Source organism: Theropithecus gelada, chromosome 1 (assembly GCF_003255815.1).
Source record: "Theropithecus gelada isolate Dixy chromosome 1, Tgel_1.0, whole genome shotgun sequence".
NCBI classification, from domain to species: domain Eukaryota; kingdom Metazoa; phylum Chordata; class Mammalia; order Primates; family Cercopithecidae; genus Theropithecus; species Theropithecus gelada.
In genome coordinates, this window is record NC_037668.1 from 206914676 (window position 1) to 206940151 (window position 25476).

The 25476-nt window shown below is 41.6% G+C and overlaps 1 protein-coding gene across 1 annotated transcript in view; it reads right to left on the minus strand.

Moving 5' to 3' along the window:
* Positions 1-25476, minus strand: part of PCNX2 (pecanex 2) — a 311805-nt gene that overhangs the window by 96421 nt on the left and 189908 nt on the right. Inside the window, exons 22-23 of the mRNA XM_025356806.1 lie at positions 19449-19557; positions 13773-13902 (exon numbers count right to left, since the gene is read on the minus strand). Of these exons, the coding sequence (XP_025212591.1) occupies positions 13773-13902; positions 19449-19557 (239 nt within the window). The remainder of the gene's footprint in view (positions 1-13772; positions 13903-19448; positions 19558-25476) is intronic.

The window sequence follows — 25476 nt, forward strand, 5'->3', positions numbered from 1 at the left end:
TCCTGCCTCAGCCTCCCGAGTAGCTGGGACTACAGGCGCCCGCCATCTCGCCCGGCTATTTTTTGTATTTCTTAGTAGAGACGGGGTTTCACTGTGTTCGCCAGGATGGTCTCGATCTCCTGACCTCGTGATCCGCCCATCTCGGCCTCCCAAAGTGCTGGGATTACAGGCTTGAGCCACCGCGCCCAGCCAAAAGAAACTATTATCTTTGGCAATGGAACTGCAGCAATTTGCGCAGTGACACACTCAGTTGTGATGAGTTAACTCGGGTCCTTCAGTTTTTGTAGCCACTTGTTTCAGGAGAGGCAGCAACTTGAGAAGACACATTCTCTGAACACAATGCCTATTATACCACGTGCAGTTTTCTAGTTGAGGGATTTGGTGTTAATAAAATCACACCGCAACCTTTCTTGCTCAGACGGACTTCACTTTTCCTTTGCTATCTCCTTCACTCCCAAAGCATAACACTGTACTTCACTCACTTTAAATCTTAAAATCTGTCCCAAAATCAAATCCAACTAAAATTGCACTCCTTATTCTACAATCATCTTGAGACACTTTGTTAAGTCATTTACACCTTGACTAAACTTATAAATGAAGAAATGTATTATATGCAAGTGTGACATCTCATGTTTGCATATTTCTGATGTGGTAGTCCATGTAAAATAATTTGGATTGGAAACATTGCACTAATGATAAGGTAAGGGGAAGGGGAGTGCCCAAGAACAAGTTTGCAGTTGTAAGTCAACAAACAGGATTTCTGGTTTCTCATTTGATTTATGATTTATTAAATTATTTGAGGGGTGTAAAGGAGAGAATCACCTCATTCTTCTGACCTCCAGTTTTCTGAATGTCTAAAATAGCAAATAAACATAGCATAGGGCTTTTGGTAGGAAATTAAAACACAGAGCCGCATCTATGACTGCCTACTGCAAAACTAAACAGGTAGTCACTTTAGCCTTGTGGCAGACCAGTCACCCAAGTGAAGGATAAGTGACAAAGAATGAATAGGAAATAGTTTTTATGTCACTGCATCAGTACCTCTGGGTATAGATTTTATTTTAAGGGGTGGCGGAGGAATAGTATTTTTTATTCTGACAATATTTGACATTTCTTTTTAAATTAGATTTTTCAAATACTAAAATAGATTGTGTCAAATCTTGACTCTAGGAGCACAGGGACAAAATTCGACAGAAAATGAGTTCACTCATCTCTCCTCAACCCTCACCGGTGTTTTCCTAAAACAGGCTCTTGGAAAACAGTGAAAAACACCCTCAGAAACCTTCCCCAGTGGCTCCTGTTTATCAGTGATAACGTTAACCATCAAGTGAGTGCTCTATTACTCTGCACTACTCCTAAAATGAGGCTTTTTGAAACTTTTCCTACCCAAACAATTTTCTTTAACATCTACTAAGAACTCTCTTTCCTTCCTTTCTCCCAAATCTGTCCCATGCCTCTCTCACAGTCTTCCCTGACTACAGGCAAATAAGCTCCAACTACGCAACCTGTAGAACCAATAATCAATTTAGAAAGCACCCTAAGATATTATAAAATATAAAAAGAAATATAATATATTAAATTGCCCTTATTTTTACTGGGTAATTTTTTTCTAATTCTCGTGTATATAATTATTTTGACATTACCAGTCACTTTTCATTTAAAAAATCATGAAAGGGAGCATCTATTTAGTTGAGTTTACAGGGAGAGCCAACACAGCAATCCACACATGAAAGAGCATTGTAAGCCCTATGGAGTGGAGATGATGACAGAATGCTTCCAAAGTGACAAGAAAAATAAGAGAATGGTTTTGTATATTCACATTATATATTAATTCCACTCATGAATCAAGAGCACTGTGTACCAAGAAGCAGCAACTCTATGTAAGGCCTGGGCAAGGTCTTTGCTTTCAATAAAGTAGGATTAGAGTCAGTCCTAGAAACATGCTCAGAGTAACGAGATTAAACAAGCACATGATTATCAGAATCCTACAGAATGAGTCTCACAGAGCCTCAAATGCAAAAGCCTCCCGGTACCTACAGTGGTCTGCTGTTATAACACAGAATGAGAACATACCGTGGAGTGGCCTCTGACAGTCACTTGGCGTATTGGCCGATTTCAGGGAAGACGTTTTAATTAGAAGTGCTCAGGATTCTTGGCCTTGGGGAGTAAACCCTCACTGTCCAGATGCTTCAAATCTGCCTAAGAAATCTCCCGCATCACATTTATTTGAGGCACGTAGTAAAAGAGTTTAAGACAATGTAAATTTAAAAGCCGCGTATGTCCCGCCTTCCTTTGTTTAGAATAAATCAGTCCCATCTCTAACACTTTGCTAAAAGCTGGACGAGCTAAGGATCCTCCTCTCACTTGCTATAGTGATTCAGAACAGGGCTCTGCCCTCCTGCTGTACAAGGCTTACACTCCCTAAAACCATCCATCAACCTGAATCACTCACAAAGCCTCGCTCCTGAGTGACCTTGAAGCGTCAGCAGCACCAGACAGCTGGGAAGCAGCTGGGCATGTTCGACGCCTCCCTGCAGTCGCATGGTCTGCTACACTATTCTGCACTTTTCAAATACTTTAACTGCTCAGCAAAAACTAACAGGACCCTGAGTAAAATTATGCACCACAGCACAATGTGTAATAAGCTCAAAGCAATGCTGTTTGAGAAATTCAACATACTGGAATTCCTCAAAAGCATCAGCTTTCTGGAATATATGTGTATAATAGCTCATTTCCATACCTCAAGTGTCAAACCTTACATGTAAGAGTTTTCCCATCCATCAGCAAAACAGTGGGATGGAGTCAAGTTCATAATTTGGCTTCTCAGAAGTAAGAGCATTCAGACATAAATTCCAGGTGAGGAAATCTGAGGCAGAGAAGGGAAGTGGAAGGACCAACCTAAGTTAAGGGTACATTGGTGATTGAGCTTGGGGAGCTTAAAGTTCTTTTGTCTGCCACTCAACCCTGGAGGTACAATAGGGGATGGATGCCAGCACCTTCTCTGGCATTCTAGGCTACTTAGTGACACAGAATTATGGCAATAAAGGTATGCTTTTGTGCCATCACTCCCTAAAAGTAAAAGGTGGTCAGGCGTGGTGGCTGACACCTGTAATCTCAGCACTTTGGGAGACTGAGGTGAGTGGATCACGAGGTCAGGAGTTCGAGACTAGCCTGGCCAACAGAATGAAACCCCCCCCCCCGTCTCTACTAAAAATACAAAAGATTAGCTGGGTGTGGTGACAGGCACCTGTAATCCCAGCGGCTCAGGAGGCTGAGGCAGGAGTATTGCTTGAAGCCAGGAGGAGGAGGTTGCAATGAGCCGAGATCATGCCATTACACTCCACCCAGGCGACAGAGTGAGATTCCATCTCAAAAAAAAAAAAAAAAAAGTAAAAGATAAGAGAGAAGGATTCCTTTGATAAAAGCCACCACTTGCTTTTATTAGGAGTCTTTTGATTTCAAGTGACAGAAAACTCAACTCAAAATGGCTTAAGCCAAATACAGAATTCAATGGCTCATGAAGCTCAAAGGTCCTTTTAGGCCTTGGTGGACTTAGGAGATAGGGGAGTGTCATCATCTGTGTCCCTCGGCCCAGCCTTCCTGTGTGTTTGCTGTGTCCTCAGGACAGTTCTTGCTTTGTGGTGCCAAAGGACTGCTAACAGCAATAGGCTTGCACCTCATGTCACCAAGTCCGGTGGGAAGGAAGGGACACCTTAGGATACTTTAGGACACCCTAAAGTCCCAGAACTCACTCTGGCTAGACAAGAACAATAGACCTCTAGGACGCCAGGCTTCACACCTTTTCTTTCTCTGGCTTTGGCCCTCTTGGCCATAATCTCACGTACTTGTTTGTTTCCCACTTGCCTGTGCCCTAATGTAAGTCTTCCCGGAGTGAAATGAAATAGGAGGCAGGCACTACCCTGCTGTCAGTTCCCAGGTTTGGCCCATATGTCCCCAGTCAGTTGGGTGAGATTTACTGACTTTAAACTTTGATCTCTTTTCCAGTACCTCAGTCCGTCTTGACATTTCTATGTTATCATGCATAACTATGATGTTTTTTTTTGGCTGGTTTCTCCTTATTTCTATTTCTTTTGGAAATTTCAAGAGTTGGTCCATATTCCTACTTGGGCCGTAACCTGTCAATCCCAGTACCTGCCATCTCCCCAAACATTGTCCTGTAGTAGCTAAACCATGTTAATGCTGAAACAAGTCATTTTCATCCATACACACACACACCACACACACACACGTATCTCATCTTAGTCACTTCAGGCTGCTATTTAAAAAATACCATAAACCAGGTGGCTTATAAACAACAGAAATATGTTGCTCACGGTTCTGGGGGCTGGAAGTCCGAGACGAGAGTGTCAGCATGCTCAGGTTCTACTAAGGGCCTCCTCCAGGTTGCAGAACGCCAAATTCTCACAGTATCCTCCCATGGAGGAAAAAGGGGTTAGAGAGCTCTCTGAGGTCCCTTTTATGAGGGCACTAATTCCATGCATAAGGGCTCCACTCTTATGACCTAATCACCTCCTGAAGGCCCCACCTCCTAATACCATCGCATTGTGGGTTAGCATTTCAATCTGGGGGAGAAGGGACACAAACATTCAGTCCACTGCTATCCTCTAAGTGACTCTCATGCATGTTTATATTTCCCAAAACTTTCATTTCTCTATCCATCTGGACAACTCTGAGTTCTGCCTGGGGAGGAAGATTCCTGAAGCCTCCCTGTTAGCTCCCGGTTAAAATGAGAGCATTTGAAAATTCCTTTCCCAGATGTGTGAAGTTATTTAACACCTTAGAAAATCAACGGCAGGTTGTAGCCTCACATAGGGATTTCTCAAATCACCCATTTAAAAAGCCACCTCATCTGGGCCAGGTGCGGTGGATCATGCCTGTAATTCCAGCACTTTGGGAGGCCAAGGCGGGTGGATCACGAGGTCAGGAGTTCAAGACCAGCCTGGTCAAGATGATGAAACCGCGTCTCTGTTAAAAATACAAAAATTAGCCGGGCGTGGTGGCGGGTGCCTATAATCCCAGCTATTTGGGAGGCTGAGGCAGAGAACTGCTTGAATCCGGGAGGCGGAGGTTGTAGTGAGCTGAGATCACGCCACTGCACTCCAGCCTGGGTGATAGAGCGAGACTCCATTTCAAAAATAAAATAAATAAATAAATAAAAAGTTGTACCTGTATTAATTAGCTCGACCCCTTTCTGGGCCTGAGACTGTATTCAGAATCTCAGATGGTCACTTGTCATCCATGAGGGTCACTGAGGCTTCATTCCCGTTCTTACGCATCCCTGCGTAGCGTCTGGAGCTGCTAAGAACCAGGCCGGGGCCATGGGGAAGCATAAGGAAGACTCTCTTCAGGAAAAGGAAAAGACAAACCTGCAAGCTGATGACTTGCAAAGTGGCCACTCACCACGCTTTCTTGCAGCCTGAAGACAGGCACTCCATTCTCTTGAGCTATGAATGTTTTGTGGTCCAGCGATGAGTATGAAAGCTCAAAGCTCAGCCTAATGATTCTAAGGGTGGTCTTGGCAAGCTGCATTGCTTCTGACCTGCAGTGGTTCTGACCTGTCCTGCCACTCTGAGCAAATGCCTCGGGGCTCAGAGCTGCAGCTGCTTTCCTTTCCAGACAGGCCTTTCTGGCCACACAGGGCTCTTGTGATGGTGCCTTCCTTTTAAGGCTCTCATGGGCAAATGCATCAACTGGCATTCTGTGTGTGTTTGTGTGTGTGCGTGTGTGTGTGTGTGTGTCCTCTGAGAGGCTTCAGGATATAATGGAAAGCGTGTTCTGGGCTTGAAATAAGATCAGCCCTGGGTTAATATCCTGGCTCAGCTGCTCACTTGTTCTGTGACCTTGGGCAAATTTTTTAACTTCCTTGAGTTTCTTTTTTTTCTGATCTGTCAAATGAGAAAAATGAAACTTTGCTTCCAGAGTGAATGTTAGGACTGGAATGAATATACTAGAGAAGACGAGCAGATGTTCAATAAATACAAGAAGATGAGGATCGCCATTGTTACTGCTACTACTGTTGCTCCCCTCCTACTACTGTTATTATTACCATTAAGAATAATAGATCCAGGGCCCAACTTACTCCGAAGAATGGGTCTGAAAGCTCTAATAGACTTCAGATTCCTGATAAAGGAGAGTCACGACATTTATCTCAGCAGTAACTAAAACAAGGGCATTGGACAAATAAAAATGTGTTGCGTTCCTTGTCATGGTGCATGCAGGCACCTTGTAAATGTATCCAAATAAATTATGGGGTAACTTAACCGCAAGTAGATCTATGTAAATCCCTCTCTGGCATAACTTTAAAGGAAGAACAGCTTTTAATGACAGGGTTGCATTGTACTATTAACCCATAAGCCAGAGAAGCCGCCTGCTTTGCACTTAAGAAAAAAAATTGCCTTTTGAGAAGCTCAATGCTTTGCAAAGATCTTACAAGTCACCTTTAAAACAGCTTAGTGGGTAGAAAGCATTTGGCAATATTCATTTGGAAAAAGTTAAAAAATAAACTGTGAAGTTGAGAATTTCTTTCTTTGATTGCCTGATCAAGCCAGGCATCCCCGGTTCCATCCTGTGCACCATCATTAGCAAATCATGAATGAAGCTCCAGATAGTGACAGATAATCCCATCTGCTGCCAAACTGAGGGGGCTGGAGGGGTGAAAGATGACTTGAATGAAACTGACCTCTATGGGCTGGAATGGTGAGTTAAAACCAGTAAGATGAGAGTTGATAGCGAAAACGTAAACTTCCTGTTTTCAGTAAACCACACTCACACGTAAGATCAGGATGATGAAGGGTCAGCTCAGCAAATGTTTTGTGAAATAATGAGACATTTTAGATTTTAAGTGGCACAAATGAGAGCGGGACACCTGGGTTGCCGAAGTAACAGGTCCTTCTACTGAGAACCAATTAGATGACCTCTGGAGCAAGGTGAAGGTGGGGAGGGTTGGGGGCAATTCAGTGAACATCTAGAGGAGGCTGACTAGGATTTCCAAGGTCTAGACCATTTTACACAAGGAACAGTTTGTACCATTTAGCCTGAAAAAGAGGGTGGCAAAGGAAGGAGAGCTGTCTCCAAACCGGTAAAGAGCAGCAGGTGTAGGAATCAGCATCTTGATGCTGCGTCAGCAGGGGTATCCAGGTGCTATCACAAGGAGCAGATTCAACTCAATGAAGAGCCCACAGCTGTAACAGCACTCACAAGGGCTGCCTAGCAAGGCGCAAGATCTGCTCCACCAGCACCGAGAAGAGGCTGGATGGTCCAGAGCACAGAGGCGATACCGTAATTCCTAAGGGTCCGTGCTACACTCACGTCTATATTACAAACCAACAAGGGGCTGGAAAACAACACAGTGAGATTCACGAGAGCTCACCAAAGACTAGTTAAAATATTTTTATCATTTATTTTGTTGTTAGATAACACGCAAAACCGTGGGACTTAGAGAGCCTATTATTCCATAAAAGCGGCTGTGAGGCTCGAAGAACAGAACTGGGGCTCAGTGACTGACCGAGGTATCAAAATAAACATGGTGCCTGAAGGGAAAAATAATATTTATTGGGCCTCTCACAGCAGGCTGGCTGTGGATGTGATGGTACACGATCTATATCATGTGTCGATTCCCCTGTTGATTTGATTGCGTTCTGCCATTTCAGAAAGGACTCAGGTAGATTGCAGGGATGCATAATATATGTCTAGTTACAACTAGATTAAAAGCTGAATGAGAAAAGATAGAAATTTAGGAAAGGAAAATGAAATGGGGTCAGGAATAAGGATAGGTATGTTGTACACAGAAACGACTTACACATTTACCAAAGCGAACCATGTCTCATTTGGTGTGTATGACGTCTGAGGAGTAATCATCTCATTTTACAGATGAGTTAACTGAGGCTCACAGACAAAGTAACATCCCAAACACCTAACCAAGCACATGCACTGGGATTTTAATTGTGGTTGGACCGACCACAAAGCTCATGCTTTCTGGTGGTCTACCGCTGCCTCAGTTAACAGCTGAGGATTAAGTAGAACCAATTATCTTCTTGCTGAGAAAGGCAGGTCCAAAGATACAGATGCAGGGTTGATACTTTTGCAGACCAGTCACAGAGTGATTCCTGCTAGGTAAAGCCTAGCACAGTACACTCGCATAGATGATGCTTAATACACATTTGCCGTAAAGGGTAACACCCAGAACAATGTAACATTTTAAAACCAATCTGGATAGAATTCTAGAAATGTAACCAACATGAAAGCTTTATTTCCCTTTCATCTAGCGTTGTAGGTCTAATGTATTTTACATTTTATAGAGGGTTTTTGACATATCAAAACAAAATCCCTGTTAATGGGAGTTTTCATTATTTCAGAAAGCTGAAAATAGTCAACTCCTTTAGAACAAAGATGTTTGCTGAGATAACTGGGCACATGTGTCATGTAATTTCTGGCCTAAACATTTGTTTCATGTTAATGACAAAGTTTGGTTATTTAGTGACTGTTTATATACAAAGAGCAGGATGATAAATCATAATATCAGAATGTGTTTCTAAAGCTTTCTAGAATCCTCTGACATTAGGGGGATGTATAAACACAAAGCACTATTACATACTGCATTTGCTATTGTTGCCTGGAATTAAAGTAAAGACACCAGGCAGAGCTCATCAAGACAGATTTTAAAGACCTTGTTAGTAGTCAAGACCACCTCAGTCTAGCAGTGAGTGTTCTCGCCTCAGCAAATGTGAAGCCAGATTAGGATTTCTATTTCCTCTGACATAATATTGTTGGACTTAATTCACTTAAGAAATATTTACAGGCCAGGCACGGTGGCTCACGCCTGTAATCTCAGCACTTTGGGAGGCCGAAGATGGTGGATCACAAGATCAGGAGTTCAAGACCAGCCTGAACAACACGGTGAAACCCCATCTCTACTAAAACTACAAAAATTAGCCAGGCGTGGTGGCAGGCCCCTGTAATTCCAGCTACTCAGGAGGCTGAGGTAGAAGAATCACTTGAACCCGGGAGGCGGAGGTTACAGAGAGCTGAGATCGCACCACTGTACTGCAGCCTGGGGGACAGAGTGAGACACCGTCTCAAAAAAAAGAAAAATGTACGGAACACCTACTTTTTGCAGGGCCCCATTAGGCACACAAAAATGAAAACTAAACAAGTTCAGAATTGAAGGTATATATAGACTACACCAATCTTGGGTAGAATTTACTGATGGCCATAGTAGCAAATTTATTTTTCCAAACATGACTGCTACAGTACCTCTCCATCCTGCAAACCACTCTTGAACCTTACCATATATCCACCAAGAGGCAGAACATAATTCCCTTTTCTTTGAATCTGGGTGGGTGAGTGACTTACTTGTAGAAAATAGAATGGGAGAGAATTGATTAGGCCAGAAAAATCAATGTAACTTTTATTAATACCTTACTCACTAGAAAACTTTTGCTGAAGCCCTGAGGCCACCATGCTCTCAGGAAGCCAAACCTCTCACTCACCCAGAGATTACACGGAGAGGTTCTGAGACTACACGAAAAGAAAGATGTCCAGTTAGTCCCTAGCAGTTCCAATTTCCTATTTCAGTCCCAGTCACCACCTTCATAAGGGTCCCCAAACCACAGCCACTCAGCCCAGCTCTTCCCAAATTCCTGACCCATAGAAGCCATGAGATATGACAAATTGTTTCCTGTTGTTTTAAGACAAAAATTAAGGTTTACAGAGATTTGTTATTGAGTAATAGATAACAAGAACACAAAGGCAAACTGTTAGAGGAATTTAGGAAAGGAAAGACAATTTTTAATTGGGGTGATCAGGGCAACTTCATGGCAGAGTTGCCATTTAAGTTGGGTTTTGCCAACTAGGTGTGAAGAGGAGATGAAGAGGTTGAGGGAGGGAAGGTCATTCTATATGAAGGGCAGGATCCAAGGAGAGATTCGGAATGGAAATTCACAGTATATGATGTGTGGGAAAGTGTTGTGGGAGATGGGCTGGAAAGTTCGAGAAAGAAGGGTCTATATCTGTGCTTTCCAATATGGTAGCCTCTCATCACAGGTGGCTATTTAAATTTAAGTGAGTTAAAAGTAAATGGAATTTAAAAATCAGTTCCGGCCGGGCACGGTGGCCCACAGTGGCCTGTAATCCCAGGACTTTGGGAGGCCGAGCCGGGTGGATCACAAGGTCAGGAGATCGAGACCATCCTGGCTAACACGGTGAAACCCCGTCTCTACTAAAAATACAATAAATAAATAGATAAATAAATAAATAAATAAATAAATAAATAAATTAGCAGGGCGTGGTGGTGGGCGCCTGTAGTCCCAGCTACTCAGGAGGCTGAGGCAGGAGAACGGCGTGAACCCGGGAGGTGGAGCTTGCAGTGAGCGGAGACCGCGCCACTGCACTCCAGCCTGGGCAACAGAACGAGACTCCGTCTCAAAAAATAATAATAATAATAATAATAATAATAATAATAATAAAATTCAGTTCCTCCATCAGACTAGCCCCATTTCAAGTGCTTGGTAGCCCTAGGTGGCTGGTACCTGCCATATTGGAGAGCACAGACAGAGAACATTTCCATCATCCAGAACTTCCTATTGGACAGCGCTGGTCTCCATGGCATTTCTCCTTGTCCCTCAGGCACAATGAGCAACTGCAGGCTTTTGAGGAGAAGAGTGACGTGCTGAGAGCTGTGTTTTAGGACAGCTACCCTAGAGCTGTGTGTGGGCAGAGAGTAGCAAGCAGGTTCGTTAGGAGGCTAGGGTAAAAAGGCAGACAGGGGACACATTTGTCATACACCCCAGTGAGGCACAGCATCAGGGCACAGGAGGTCTGCAGGTTTCAGGACAGGCCAGTTCGGGGAGAAAAGGGACTAGCTGTGATTATCAGGTCACTGGTGATTTATTCACCACTTCCTTGAAGTATTACAATTGTTTTGGTACACTGCAGCTCTCATTAGAGACCTGCACAAACACAAGTCAGCTTGAAAAGATCTGTGCCAAGCGACTGGAGAGTGAGGGAGCAGGGGTGAAAAGAGAGAGGAAGCCAGGAGAGGGGACTGCTAGGTGGCCTCCAGCACACACACCCAGGCTGGTGGCGGCAGTTCATGGTGGTAAATGTGCTCACTCAAGCTCCAGATGAGAATATCTTTTCAGGCATCCCTTTTAAAGTGATGGAACAACTAGTACAACATTAAACAGGATAAATGACATTACCTGATTGGTCCTTTGTATCAGACTCAAAAGATGGTAATTAGAACGGCCACACAGAAACTCTCCAGTCAGAGCACTAAAACTCATTGATTAGGATTTGAAACTAAAAAAAGTTTTAAATAGATAGAATGAGATTTCCAGAGTGTTTGTAAGGATCCAGATGAGATTTCCTGTCATTTCCTTTCCTGGTGCCCGCCACTCTACTGTCGTGATTTCCCTCCACTGATCTTTTCAGCAGACAGGCCAGAGGATGCTGCGTTCTGATGCCTTCACAAAAGGCAACAATAGACCTTCAGCAGACTGGGTTTGGCACCAAGACTCAACTCCTGCAGTGGAGTTGAAAATTTCCTTCCACTTGGCTCTTTCGGAAAGACCTAGGCAAGGGCAGGTATCCTTGTACATCCCCTTAGACCCTGCAGCAAGCCCTCTTCCAAGCCATGAGAAGGGCATCCAGAGGCAGACACCCCCCACACATATACAGGGAGCCTAGTGCTAATATCTGTGTTATTTACTGATGAAAAGAATAAACGCGGCAGAAACAGTTCTTTGTGGGACTGAATAAACATAAATCTTGCCCTAGAAGCCATACATTTGAGTAACCCACATAAACTGACAATTCAGACCCAAGCATCTCACTCAAAAAGGATGGCTGAATTTGGGAAGTGAGGAGACTAAATAACAAAACACCTAACTCCTTTTGCGCAGGTATTAGAATGCCTCCCTCCAAGGTCAGCTCTGCACAAAGATTCCCGTTTCCACTTAATATCCTTTCCGACCCAACTGAGAGGTGTTTTACTTCTATTGAATCTTCCCGTGCCAGAAAGACTGATTCCCTATCTGAGAATAGGAGGCAAAAAGAAACCTTTTGTACTGAGCACCAAGTTTTAAATACGTTGACCAAGTTTTAAATATGTTGTATTTTCCTTCCCTGTTTAGGTGAAAGCATGAGAAAATGCCCCTCCTCTTATTTACAAGTATTTGCACTTTCCAGAAGCGTGACTTGCAGAACGCCTAAAAGGTCCCCCAAATTGTTTTCTCCTAAAAAAGCTTAAAGAGAAGCCAACTGTGGTAGTTTTCTTTTACTCTCTGGCTCTGGAAATATGCATGCTTCTTTAGACAAATGCAAATGAGCAGCCTTGTTATGTGTGAATTTCAAGACAACTTTACTTTTATTGCAAAATCTACGTCTCTTAGAAGAAATCTGCCAGAAACCTGAGGGACCTCCCTCCACTCCTCATGGGCCGGAAGTAGGGCTCACTGGTTTGATTAGTTTTCACCAGGGCACCCCTAAACGTGAGATTGTCCGAAGGAGATCCCCCCGAGTCATGGTAAACACCCACTAGCATGGGTCAAGCTGGGACAGGAACTTCCCCGCGGAGCAGTCGGAGAATAATCATCCTAGCCCAGGCTCACGTGGTGCTTACTTTGTGGCAGCTCCTGTTCTTGGTGTTTTATGTATGTTAATTCATTTTCTTTTCACAAGTCTATGAAGTAGGTCCTATGATTTCACTTCCATTTTACAGATGAGGAAAAGGAGGCCTGAAATGATCAATGTTAAGTGGGAGGGATGAGGTGTGAACTCAGGCAGGCTGTGTTCTAATCCCTAAGCCACACACCTGTGCCAGAAGGATGCACATTTTATAAACCATCTCTCGGGAGAAGCGTGAAACCACGGGTCTAACTTAATGATGGCTTCTGTGAGACATAAAAGACACATTGTAAAATGCTAGCACTCTGCAAAATGTGAATAAATTATGGAAAAAGGATTAGGGTTTAAAAGTAATAAATAGCACAAGTATGGTTAATAAATTAGGGCAGAGGAGATTGAAATGGAAGACGTGCTGTAACACATGGAGCAATCCAGAGTTCTCTGTCCCAGCTGCAGACTGCCGGGCACACACGCTTTCCTTCCCTGCTAGCTATTCTCAAGACCTCCCCCCACAAATCATGAAGAGGTCTTTAGGATTACTTGGTGAACTATTAATTCTCTCTTCAAACCTTCCCGTAGGAATAACATTCCTACTTTGTCAATCACCAATTGCTCAAGGAAATTTATGACAGGTCCAAATAGTGGCCACAAATTTTATGGCACCCAGAAAAACTGGTGATCTCTTTTCCATACATCTGTGATGGCTGCCCACTTATACAAGACTGTCTATTTAGAATGCTCATAGAAGCGATGCTACAGACAGGAAAAAAAGATGCCATCCAGGGACCATCTTGGCCTATCAAAGGACATTACCAATGGCTTGTTAAACAACCTTCCCTTAGGTCACCTACGAAAATTTGGCAGTGATAACTCTTCCTTCACAACTGGTGAAACCCGGACTAGCATTCGTTGGCTAATTTGAAATCAGTCATGTTCTTTCCAGATCCCTGAGACCCAAGAGCTGAGTCACTGAACGGAGGAAGTCATCAAAAGAGACAGGTTTGATGTCTCACAGCCCACAGCCGGGGGAAGCCTGGAGCCAGGGACCCTCTAACAGAGGAAGGCAGAGGAACCTTCTGAAGCGCACACTGGAGAAAAGGAATTGAGCACTGATTTTAGGATCTTACTTGTAGTTTTTCTCCCAGAATTTCACTGGCCTGACATACGATGTGATGAAAATGACACTCCCAAGAAATGGGCTCAATGGGGTAGAAAAGATTGACGTGGCAATCGTCTGAAAGAAAAGCACGGCAGAATCTGAGAATGTTGAGTTAAGGCAAAAAAAATTATTATTCCTATATTTTTAAAATATTATTTCAAATTTTGATGAGTTTTCACTAAAGCCATTTTTTCCACCAAAGAAAGAACAAAGGACACACGCTTAATCTCTCTATGTATCGATTTATAAACATAAAACTTTCAGTAGTACCCTGCTACGTCTCATTTTACCACCATGTAAACCAAATGATTCTCATAAAAATCTCAGCGGTCTTAGTCTGATTCATGGCAAAGATTTAATATCTAAGGATTGAAAAGAACAGTTTCTCTTTACTAAGATTATTAGCTGAACAAAACACACTAGGGTACATTTACTAAAGTATCAAGTAGCTTTGTAAATAATTAATATTACACGATACTTTTTGAAAACAAATAATAGAATTGTTCGGGAAGGTAGCATCTGTTTCTTGAAGAATGTTTTGCCACTGTTCGAAATATCTATCCATCTATCTACCTGGGTAGATGCATACACAGATAAACAGATACTGTATATTGAACACCATTGGTTCAATTCAAGTCATATCTAGTTTTTAAGCAAAGAACACCACATGCACATGAAGTAAGTGTTTTGTGGGCCAAGTTGCTTCTATAGGCATTCTTACATGAGTTTCTCACGTACTGGCATGTGTTAATTTCACACACCTTGCTTGATCAAAGAGGTAATTGCTCAATATTAAACTTAGCATGTCTGTTGCTTTTGGCTTAAGCCCAACGGATCTTTGGTGATTAGTGGCGAGGAGCCAGAAGCAACAGTTCTCTGAGCAAGCTGGTCCCTTCAGGTCTCACTCCATCACTGGAGACTCCCAGCTGCCAATCACTCACCATCATTGTGGCGCAGAGGTTCTGTGGGGCCTGTGGTTGGAAGCGCAAGAGAGAACTGCTGGCCAGAATCCATGGGGGTGGCAGAAGTCAGTGGAGAGCCAGATTGCCCAGGTCCTGTAATATGGACATCCTTCCTGGTCCTAGGGTAGGTATTAGGACTTGGATCATTCTACTACAGATCTGATCTGACCTCCTGCAAGGCTGGTCTTCCTGCTGGGAAGTTGTTGACAGCTGTATCTCTCTCACTGCTGAACTAAGGGGGTCTTATTTCTGTAACCCATGTTCAAAAAGTTCTGGCACAGAGTAAAAAGGAAATGCTTGGCACAGACAGGAAGACTCTGCATTTCATTATCAAGAATATAGAAGTAACTCAGACTTCTAAGTGGTTTAACATAACGTTAAACAAATTATGTGATAAAGGGGTGGGGATGGAAGTAGGGATTCCCTAATAGCCCCATTTATATGTAAGATATAAAACAGGAGTGAGTCTTGCGCTGTCCACACTTTCACATACATTTTAGTAGATTTAAAATCAGATTAAAAAAAATTATCCGGGCATTGTGGTGCACACCTGTAGTTCCAGCCACACAGGAGGTTGAGGTGAGAGGATCTCTTGAGCCCAGGAGTTTGAGGCTGCAGTGAGCTAGAATTGCACCACTGCACTCCAGCCTGGGCAACAGAGTGAGACCCTGTCTCAAAAAAATCATGATTTTTTTTTTTCAAGAGTGACTTTTTTTTTTTTAAACTTTCTATTTACTCCCAAGCATTTTCAGGAGTAAAATGTCACATCCTCCACTAATAATACATTCCAATGTTGAATTGTTTAGGTATCAAAAAGATCTCTATTGTGCTGCAATTTAAATCCAATTCTTTTTATTTTGACCTAGGTTCAAATAGAGAACTACAGAACAATACGCTACTGTAATATCTATTATCACCCATCAGTTTCCTCTTCTGAAAAATACCTAAATACTTCTGCCACAAAACACAACATATTAGCTATTATGCTCCTTGTCATTGGAAGAAAAGGGAATTGCACGGAAGATATCATTGCGTGAAGGTATTGAAAAAAATATTAGAAAGCAGAGTGAGGTCAGAGCTGGAGTTTTCTGAGGGGCTGTGTTGAGAAGAAAGGAAGAGGGAGAAGTCCCCACATCAGGGGACAGAGGGTGTGATGAGGCTTGCAGAGGAACCAGGACAAAACCAAGTGGAGCCAGGGCTGGGCAGATGTGCTAATATGTGATTATCTGGCTAAGTCTGTCTAATTTTTAGAACACAGGGGTCCTGCATGGTCTCTACACATATTAAAAGGGGGGCTGATTGGCTCTTGTTTTTGATTCTAAAATTTCCCTAGAGATTACATTGTACATTTTTTAAATGCCAGAAACAATTATCCAAAATTTAAGAAGTGAGGAAACTGTGCTAGTCTAAAAATAAAGTTCAATGTGGTAGGAAAGGAAATGACGTTTAACAGGTTAGAGGGAGGGTGGCAGTGAATAAAGAGGACCGTTTTTTCAGGAAGATCAGTAAAGAATTATAGCACACTCTGGGCAAATAGGAAAGGCTGTCACAACTACTGGCAAGACAGCGCCAAGAAAGAAGAGCTACTAAGAGGAGTAGGCGCATAAAGCCCACTTTATTTCTAAGAGAAACAGCTGAGAGATTAACCTAAGGGGTAGATGATCACTCCTTCAAAAGCACACTCAAAATGCAAACATCTATTATTTGTTTTGTTTGTTTTTTGTTTTTTTTTTTGAGATGAAGTCTCGCTCTGTCACCCAGGCTGGAGTGTAGTGGCACCATCTCGGCTCACTGCAACCTCTGCCTCCCAGGTTCAAGTGATTCTCCTGCCTCAGCCTCCCAAATAGCTGGGACTACAGGCGCCTGTCACCACGTCCTGCTAATTTTTTTGTATTTTTAGTAGAGATGGGGTTTCACCGTGTTAGCCAGGATGGTCTCAATCTCCTGACCTCATGATCTGCCCTCCCCAGCCTCCCAAAGTGCTGGGATTACAGGCGTGAGCCACTGTGCCCAGCCAGAAAGCATCAATTATGAAAAGATTTTAAAAAATCATTAGAAGTGCAAAAGGATGCACCAAGCAGAAAGCAGCCCTCCCAATCTCTGGGTTTACTATAGAGAATCTGGCTAAGTCTATCTAATTATTAGAAGACAATGGTCTTGCATGGTCTCTACACATATTAAAAGGGTGAATATTCTCATCTTTCCCTGGAGGTTACAAGCTCAGAAGCTAACAGAGGCTATGGAGGGAGAAAACATGCTAGTACTAGAAAAAGCAATTTACCAAACAGTGCCCTGCTGGCCTGAAAGCTAATTCAATTCCAAAACAGAGCAAATTAGTCCCTTTTCAATGCTGATATGGAGCCCACAGCTTCTTAATAGAGTGATAAAATAATTAACATTTCAAAATTAGCCAAGATCCATGGTTGACACTTAATAACTTAATAGCTTTGTCTGGGTGGCATGTATATCCAGTTTTTCAACTATTTATCTGATTATAGTTTGAACAGCATGATGTTGGACTCTAAGGAACAAATATCTACCTTTACAACTGAGGAAGGATGAGGGGGTGTCCATGGGTACGGGGGAGAGGGTAAAGATACTGTCAGTGGCCAGCCTCCAGGGAGGTCAATTTGAAGGGTCTGTATCTTAGCAGAAGGGGTGGAAGTGGGTGTCACTAACAGGGCCAGGCTTAGGAACAAAACAAGGGGGTCCACTGAGTGTTCTAAAACGGAACCACCAAATGCCCAATAAAATTTGCATCTCAAATGTTTCCATGTTGTAAGGCAATTAGTCTATACATCGTGAAAGTATTTAAATTTAATGCTCACTGTGCACAAGCTGAGATAAATCCTAATGCTGTCTTTATTCTTACAGGACTTATTAAGTGCCAAATACCATGTGCTCATGTGTGAACCCTCAACACGAATACAGGGCAAGTATTTGAAAATTATGGTTCCCAGAACAGTCTTAATTCAGTCGTGGAACTCCAAGGAATAATAAGTAATATTGAACTCACCTAACAAGGCATAAACATCAACAAGAAATGCTACAGACAGATGCAAGTCCAAAGTTATGACATCAGGAATTATAACTTCAAGTTTTAAATTCTTGGTGCAACTCCTCAACAACAAATTTGCGTTAATCTAATCATTTTCATTGAATAAACATGCTTTAAATTCTAAAAAGGAAACTTTAGAAATACGTCAGAAAGACATTAAAAATCAACTCAATATTTCACCTGTTTTTGTTTTAAAGGACTCTATTTGGAAAACTGAAATTACTGGCTTTATAGAAAGTGACTGCAGCTAAAGGGAAAGGGTGGAGCACAAGCTCAGGCTTTGCAAATATATATATAATTTTTCCTTAGCTTGTTCTGCCAAATGACCTTGAAACACTTTAGAAATATTAATGCACATCTAAGAATAGGAACATAGAACAATGTGTATTGTGAGATCCACTCTTCGTATGCTTAACTTTTTTTTTAAAAAAGTTATGGGCCTGGAAGAAATCATTTTTCAAAATATAAAATATATTATTACTCAAGGATTATCCTAAGTATGTTTCCATTCCTGTACACCAAGTTAAGATCCTAGAGATTCCTTAAGAATTGTCTTAATGAGCCTTATGTAAATTTCATATGGAAGAGAGCTCTGAGTGGTCATTCAAGTTAGCTAACAGCAGCCCTGATGGATTGCCAGAGTTTAGAACTGTGGTTCACACACACTGATGGCATAAGAATCACCAAGAAAGCTTGTGAAAAGACAGACTGCAGGATCCCAGCCCGTGAAATTTCATTTAAAAAGTATGAGCTGGGCCCAGGAATCTACTTAGTTTAATTAGTTCCTCCAGGGATTCTGATGCAAGTGGTCCCTGTTTCCTGGGAAACACACAGGTTTAAAAACTCTAAATTCAGTGGGAAGGAAAACCTTTGAGGATGTATTTTAGGTCTGAGTCAAATTTTAATTAATCTCTTTCTTCGAGAGTATTTTTAAAGCAATTTCTCTCTCCGCTTCCCCTTACCCACATGTGCACATATATAAAACTTAGCTATCAATGTCAAAGTGATGTTTAGAAGGAGCATCTCAAAATTTGTTATGAAGTAAATTAAAATTATTTTGTAAACACTGTAAAATACACATGGAAACCAAGGCTTCCTGCCTAATAGCCACTAAAGGACCATAATTTAAGTTGTTAGTCTTCCAAATGCTGTTTGGATCTAATCTTGGGTTTCTGAACATCACTGAAGTACAATATGATAACCATACTATAAAATAATATACACTTGATAAAAATGTATTGAATGCATCAACCCTATCCACAATGTTTAATAACAGCAAATGTATTTGCACTATTTTGCACAAGGTGACTCAATCATTTAAGCAGTAACTTTCCATTTAAAAGACAGGGTATCTTAATGCAGATCTGGGCATGGGAAATGGAAGGACCAGAAAAAAAATAAAAGTAACTCCTGAATATGCATTAGGAAGCAGGAAGAGTTCAAAATTAAGAAGTATCTTTTAAGGCTAAGTGGCCTAAAGGGATCCAAAGTGCCTCTTCATGTCCCCATTAAAATGTAATCTTAAAGACTTTACAATCTTTTTATTGCCAGGGGTCAATGAAAAACTTGCTTCCGTAAAATGTGAATCTCAGCTGGAGGGTGAAAATAGAAGCAGAAAGGATACGAGGAATGGCAAAAAGCTGAGCAAACACGTGAAACGAAGAACCCCAAGCCATCTGCCAAGGAGCCACATACGTCAGGACAAACTGTAACTTGTGAAGCAGGTCCCCGAGCTGAAAGTAAAAGAAAAAACAATTCATCAGAGAGGACAATGACAACAGTGGTAACTGCATCAAGGTCATTTAAAGGACATTTGTCAAGGTTAGGAAGGGGCAGTGGGGCAGTGAAACTACTGTCTGCCTTCTCACTCTTATCTTCCTGCATCTCTTATGCCATGCAGCCATTTATTGCTATTTTAAAACAGCAACAGGCTGATCAGAAGAAACCTTGCATGGTTAATCTCAACAGATTTATTATTTCAACCTACATATAGGGTGTATCTCTTTGCCTTTCTCAGAAGAACAACTGCGGCTTGGTCTTTCCTCCTTCATATTGGATCTTTTGGAGGGAGTACATACAGAAACCTATCATCGTTTGACATTGTTAAGGTTTTTGTTAATTTCATTTTACCTCTTCAGCTGCTCCTACTGGAGAAAATAGCTCCATACCATTGAATTGCAAGTTACAAAGTACTTTAGAAAGCTAAGACAGTATATGAAGCTATTGCACTGGCCAGACAAGCCAGCACAAGGAAAAACCGAGTTTTGGGAAGATATCGAAAATACGGAAGAGAGACCTCACATAGGGTGAACTGTTCAGTGGTTTGATTGGAGATGGAGATGATGAATGTGCAGGGAAGGATAGAGAAGGATGGACTACTCTGGCTTCAGATCTCTGCATTGTGTTAAGAAGTGACTGATGAATCCCAGATGCAAAATTCTGCTGCTGTCACTTCTAGATGCGGTCAGTCAGTATCCTACCAGGATTTCTTTCCCCAAAATCCACATCGGACCTTCTTCCATAATGAAAACTTCAAATAGCATGCCATGTTTGTTCCCAGACTGGCTAGCATTTGAGACAATAAAATACATTCACCAAGGCCGTGATGTGAAATGAGAAGAAAAAATACAATCTTTAATTAGGCTCAATAGCCATTATATAAAACAGAAGGTCACAATGAAAAGAGGGCAAGGATTGGGCAATGGGGCCATTAAGAAAGCATTCAAGGAACCAAGATAACTGAGCCCTTCTGTGAAAAGCCAACCTGGTGATTTTGGAACCAAAAGATGAGGTGACTCTGATTTGTTCCATGAAAATGTAATAAGGCAAAGGGAGGTTAATTAGAATCCTCTCCAAATCTTTGCCTCACTTTTCTGGTCTCTACTGATTCTCATAAATATTCTGGTTTTGGAGAAAAACTTTAAAGTAGAATAAAACATTATTGGATAGGCCATAGTATATGAACCAAGAATAAAAGGTCTCTCAAAGGCACAGCAAACATAGAGAATCCTTAAGAAGTCGCAGGCATCTGGTTATGTATAGAAACCCTGACCTAGAAACATGTCCACCAGAGACTCTAGTTACAAACCTAGCACTGAGTTTTAGGTGAAAGCTGAAGAATTTTAGATAGAAGAGAATGGAAGAATGATAGGGAGGGTGGCAGATGGTGAGAGGGAAATAAAAAAAATACGGGAAACAGGGAAGACAAACGGAGGATTAAAAAAAGCAAAGAAAAGAAAAATGAAAGAGAAAAACTAGATGATGTGATCAGGCTTGTGGAACTATAAGGAAATATGAATTCCAGGAAAGGAAAAGAGGAGTTTGTTTTTTGCTCATAACTTTTCACTTTCTTTGCTCTCACTCACTTGCATCAACCATAGAGGATTGATCTCGATTGGTTTCCAGGATATTTCAGAAAGGCCATTTTGGTTTTAATCCTGGGGTTGATTTCAGCCTCCTGAATCCATTCTAGATGGGACTCCACAGCCCCCAGTGCCTTTGAGAGTTTGTCAATTGAAAGAGCAGCCTTTCAGTCTGTCAACCTGAGGTCCAGTCTCACAAGTTTACATAAAATACAGTCGTTTCCCAACCACCTTACTTTTTACCATCATTAGGTGACTTCTACAGATCAAGAAACGGATAGTTCTAACACAACTTCAAACTCTTGACTCACTTCTGTGAAGAGACAACGATTTGCATTAAAAGCCAATGTCATTTCCTTTTATCTCCACCATTAACCCAACCAGAAGGGGAACGGGTCAAGGGCCCAAGAGAAGATATGACTTCTGGGTTACCAACCAGCGCAAAAGTGGTGGTGGGCTCTCTTGCTCATATATACCTAACCAAACTCTATCAGAAAAAATACCTCTGGATTTGAAATCTTCTAGTCACCCCACTATTAAGAATTCTTAGTTGAGTTATTAAGAATTAATCTTGTGACTCATGTCTAGGTGAAAACTGCAAGCATGAACAAGATTACCTCATAAGATACATGGCCCCCAAATGCCCTAAAAATGAATCATGAGTTATGGAAAGTTACTCCTGTTAGGTTTTCTGTGTATTCCTGTATCCTGGGAGGCATTTAAGCCACCTTTTGAAAAAGCTGATAAGTAGGTCAGTTACAGCAACTACAATCAGACTGGCTGCCCCAGGGAAAGCTTCATCTGCAAGTTTGAAGCTCTAACAAGTTAAACTTTGCTGCGTTATGATTAAATGAATCTATTACAATTATTTTCTGCTTAGCACAGCAACTTCTATTTACACATAAGCAAAACCAGTAATCAGACATCTAAGGATTCCAGATACAAGCACTCTTCTGCTCTAATTGCAGCCGAACCCCCAGGTGTCCTTGTTCTTTTCCTTTGACTCTCTATGCCTTTTTTTTTTCATGAACTTTGTGAAGAATAAAATACGTGCTTTGTAAAGCTTTTCAATATGAAGCTCACAAAACAGACTCCACCGTTCTCAATCATTGAAGAAGCCAGATCTCCTGAATGTCATTTCTTTCTGTAGTAATGATTCCTCCACAACACAGTAATTGTGATGCTCCTCTATGAAGCCCACCGGAAAAAGGATGTGTTCTAGATGAGTCAGATGCTAACGCATGCCAATATTTAAAAGCATGGGCTTGAGGGCACGCTGCCTGAGTTTGAATCCCAGCTCTATCTCTGGTCATACATTTCTGGATCTATAAACTGGAGATGATAATAATACCTCCTCGAAGTGTCATCTGAGGATGAAACGGCTTCATCTTTGTTAAAGACTTAGAACAGTGCCTGGGAAACATAAGTGTTACAAAAGAGTTTGATAAATGTTAGGACAAGTGGATATCTTATTCACAACCTAGTAATTTTAGAGCCCTCTTATTCCCCAAACTGAAACTTACCAAGTCCAGGTCCTCTCATTTTTCAGAGAAAGAAACCAGGCTCAGAAGGGTTAAGTGGATTGCTTAGATCAGAAGCAAGTTACTGGCCCATCTGAAACCAGAGATCGAAGTTCCTGATTCTCCATCCAGTGATATTTCTTTCACCCAATTTTACCATGCCTCCTAGAGGCCATGGGCCTTCTGTGAACTACAGCAATGGGAAGAACCTGCCTGACATGCAGCAGCTACAGAAAGGTCCCCTTTATCCAAGATTTCCTGCTGACAGCAGAGGGGCAGGATCACAAGCATGAACATCACACACTATAGCTGCAGCCACGATTCAGACAAATGATGGCTGCAGCCACGTTCTTTCATATACACAATAAAAAAGGACCTGATCTGCCCTGGAACATCCTTTTCAGTGTAAATGTCTAATTAATAAAATATGATACTATCCAAAAAGCCTGATGACCCTCGAGGGATCTCAAAACGGCAGACTGCTGGCTTGCTTGTGCTTCTTGAATGTACAACTCCAAAAAGATTGATTTGGCTCATGTATTTTATTCTTACAGTGTGGAGAGACATGATCCAGGTTTAAAAAGATTCAACTTCATATTTTCCCTTTATACTTTATCCTTCTCTTTAAGGATAAAATCAGGTAAAATAATTTAAAATGAGTGTGTATCAAAACAGCAATTTCTAAGCACAAAAGAAAACCTAAATATTGATCATCAATGAGAAAAGTATATGAAGAGGGACCTCCTGCACCACAGTGGCCATTGTGTATAAAATAATGAAACATTTAAGATAAGACTTAATGGAAACAGCCACACCAACACCTTTCCAGTAAGCATGGCCACAAGCATTATAATATTGTATTGAAGTACTTTAAATAGAAATCTCATTTAGATTAGCTATGAACTTGCATCTCCTTAGACAGTTTGAGGTCTTTGTTTTTATGAAGCTTATCTCACTCCTAACATTCTACTTCCAAGATCTTAAATCTCAGCCCTATTAAAATGCATAATAAACTTTATGAGTTACTGGAATATTAGAGAAAACAAAATCATTTGGGTTTTTTCCACTCAAAACACTAGGAAAAGAGTAAAGAAAATCACAATGAGGGCCTGGCATTGTGGCTCACGCCTGTAATCCCAGCACTTTGGGAGGCCTAGGCAGGTGGATCACCAGAGGTCGGGAGTTCCAGAACAGCCTGGCCAACATGGTGAAACCCCGTCTCTACTAAAAACACAAAAATTAGCCAGGTGTGGTGGCACACACCTGTAATCCCATACTTAGGAGGCTGAGGCAGGAGAATCACTTGAACCTGGGAAGCAGAGGTTTCAGTGAGCTGAGATCATGCCACTGCACTCCAGCCTAGGCGACAAAAAAGAAAAAAAAGAAAAGAAAATCACAATGGAATGGCTGTTTCCCAAAGAAAGCCACCATAAATACTCTCATTTCAAACGACCTATTTTGGAAATACCTTTTCAATTAGACCTGGACGTGCTGTTATATCTCTGCTATAGATAGTAAATACACAAACCAGCTTGAGAGAAATGTCTCCAAATAAAGGTGACCCCAAAACTTTTCCTTGCAAATACATCTGCAATAAGGCATATCTTCACTCTGGAGACACCCCCCTCCACACACACATTGTCCTTCCTTTAATGAAATAACTGGCTACTTACAGAATTTTCTTATATTTGGGTGTTGTTTTAGGAAGCTATACATCCATTTGATTAAAGTGCAATTTTCTCTCCAAATCCCACTTATCACCTTTTAGCCTATTGCTCCATCCTTACTAATCTCCCAGATTCATTCTATCATTTGCCATTTTTTTTGCATTTTGTTTTATTCAGTTAGTTCCTTCTCAGCTTCAGTTAACTTCACCCCAAATTTGGAATTACTAATATTTGAACTTGAAGGGGTATACAAGGCTGAAAGGCATCGCAGAAAGTGGCTGCTGAGTTAAAGATGCATGGAGTTCAAAGTGACAGAACAGTGAAGAAATTGAGGCTCTTGAGTGCTTGTAAAGGAGCAGACGAGATGAGAAGAAATCTGGAGATTCATGGGGAACCACATTAATGAATTCAGGTGGGAGCCCAGCTGAGGGATTAAAAGCTGGGAACAAAGGAATTGTGGAAAACCATCAGACGTTTTGAGGCACAGGTGGTGATATGGGGAGTAGAAAAATGTTCAAGAAGGAATAGAAAAAGCAAAGCTAGTGACATCTCAAATGTAAGACACCATTTTTGGGGGGAGGGGAAGCACCACTCCTACAGAATAACAAGTTATTAACAGAAAATATGATCATTCAATTTGGGGATATTAAATATTTCCAAATAGTAGCTGACAATACAAGACAGAATTTTGTAAAGTAAAAAACTTACTCAGACAATGGTTATAACTCATTACAAGAGTGACTTTCAGGCCAGAAGCAGATTCTACCTCAGTAGACAATGTGTTGGGAGCCCATTAAATAGCATCCATCAGACTTTGCAAAATATTGATGGGCTTCATGGAGCATGGTAATGCATAAAGGATACCATCCATTATAAAAATAATATAAATAATCAAAGAAGTTGTAAGAAAAAAATAAATTAATAGTTAACTCAAAAAAGGGGGCACCCCCCCCACCACTGCCCCTGCAACAGTCAGAAGCAAACAGATAATTTGAAATAAGAATGGTTAAGTCTGAACTGACACCATGCCGACCCAAAGGGAACACAGACATGGATATAGGTCTTAGGAGCTGAGGAATTGGGTTTTAGCATATTTGAATGGG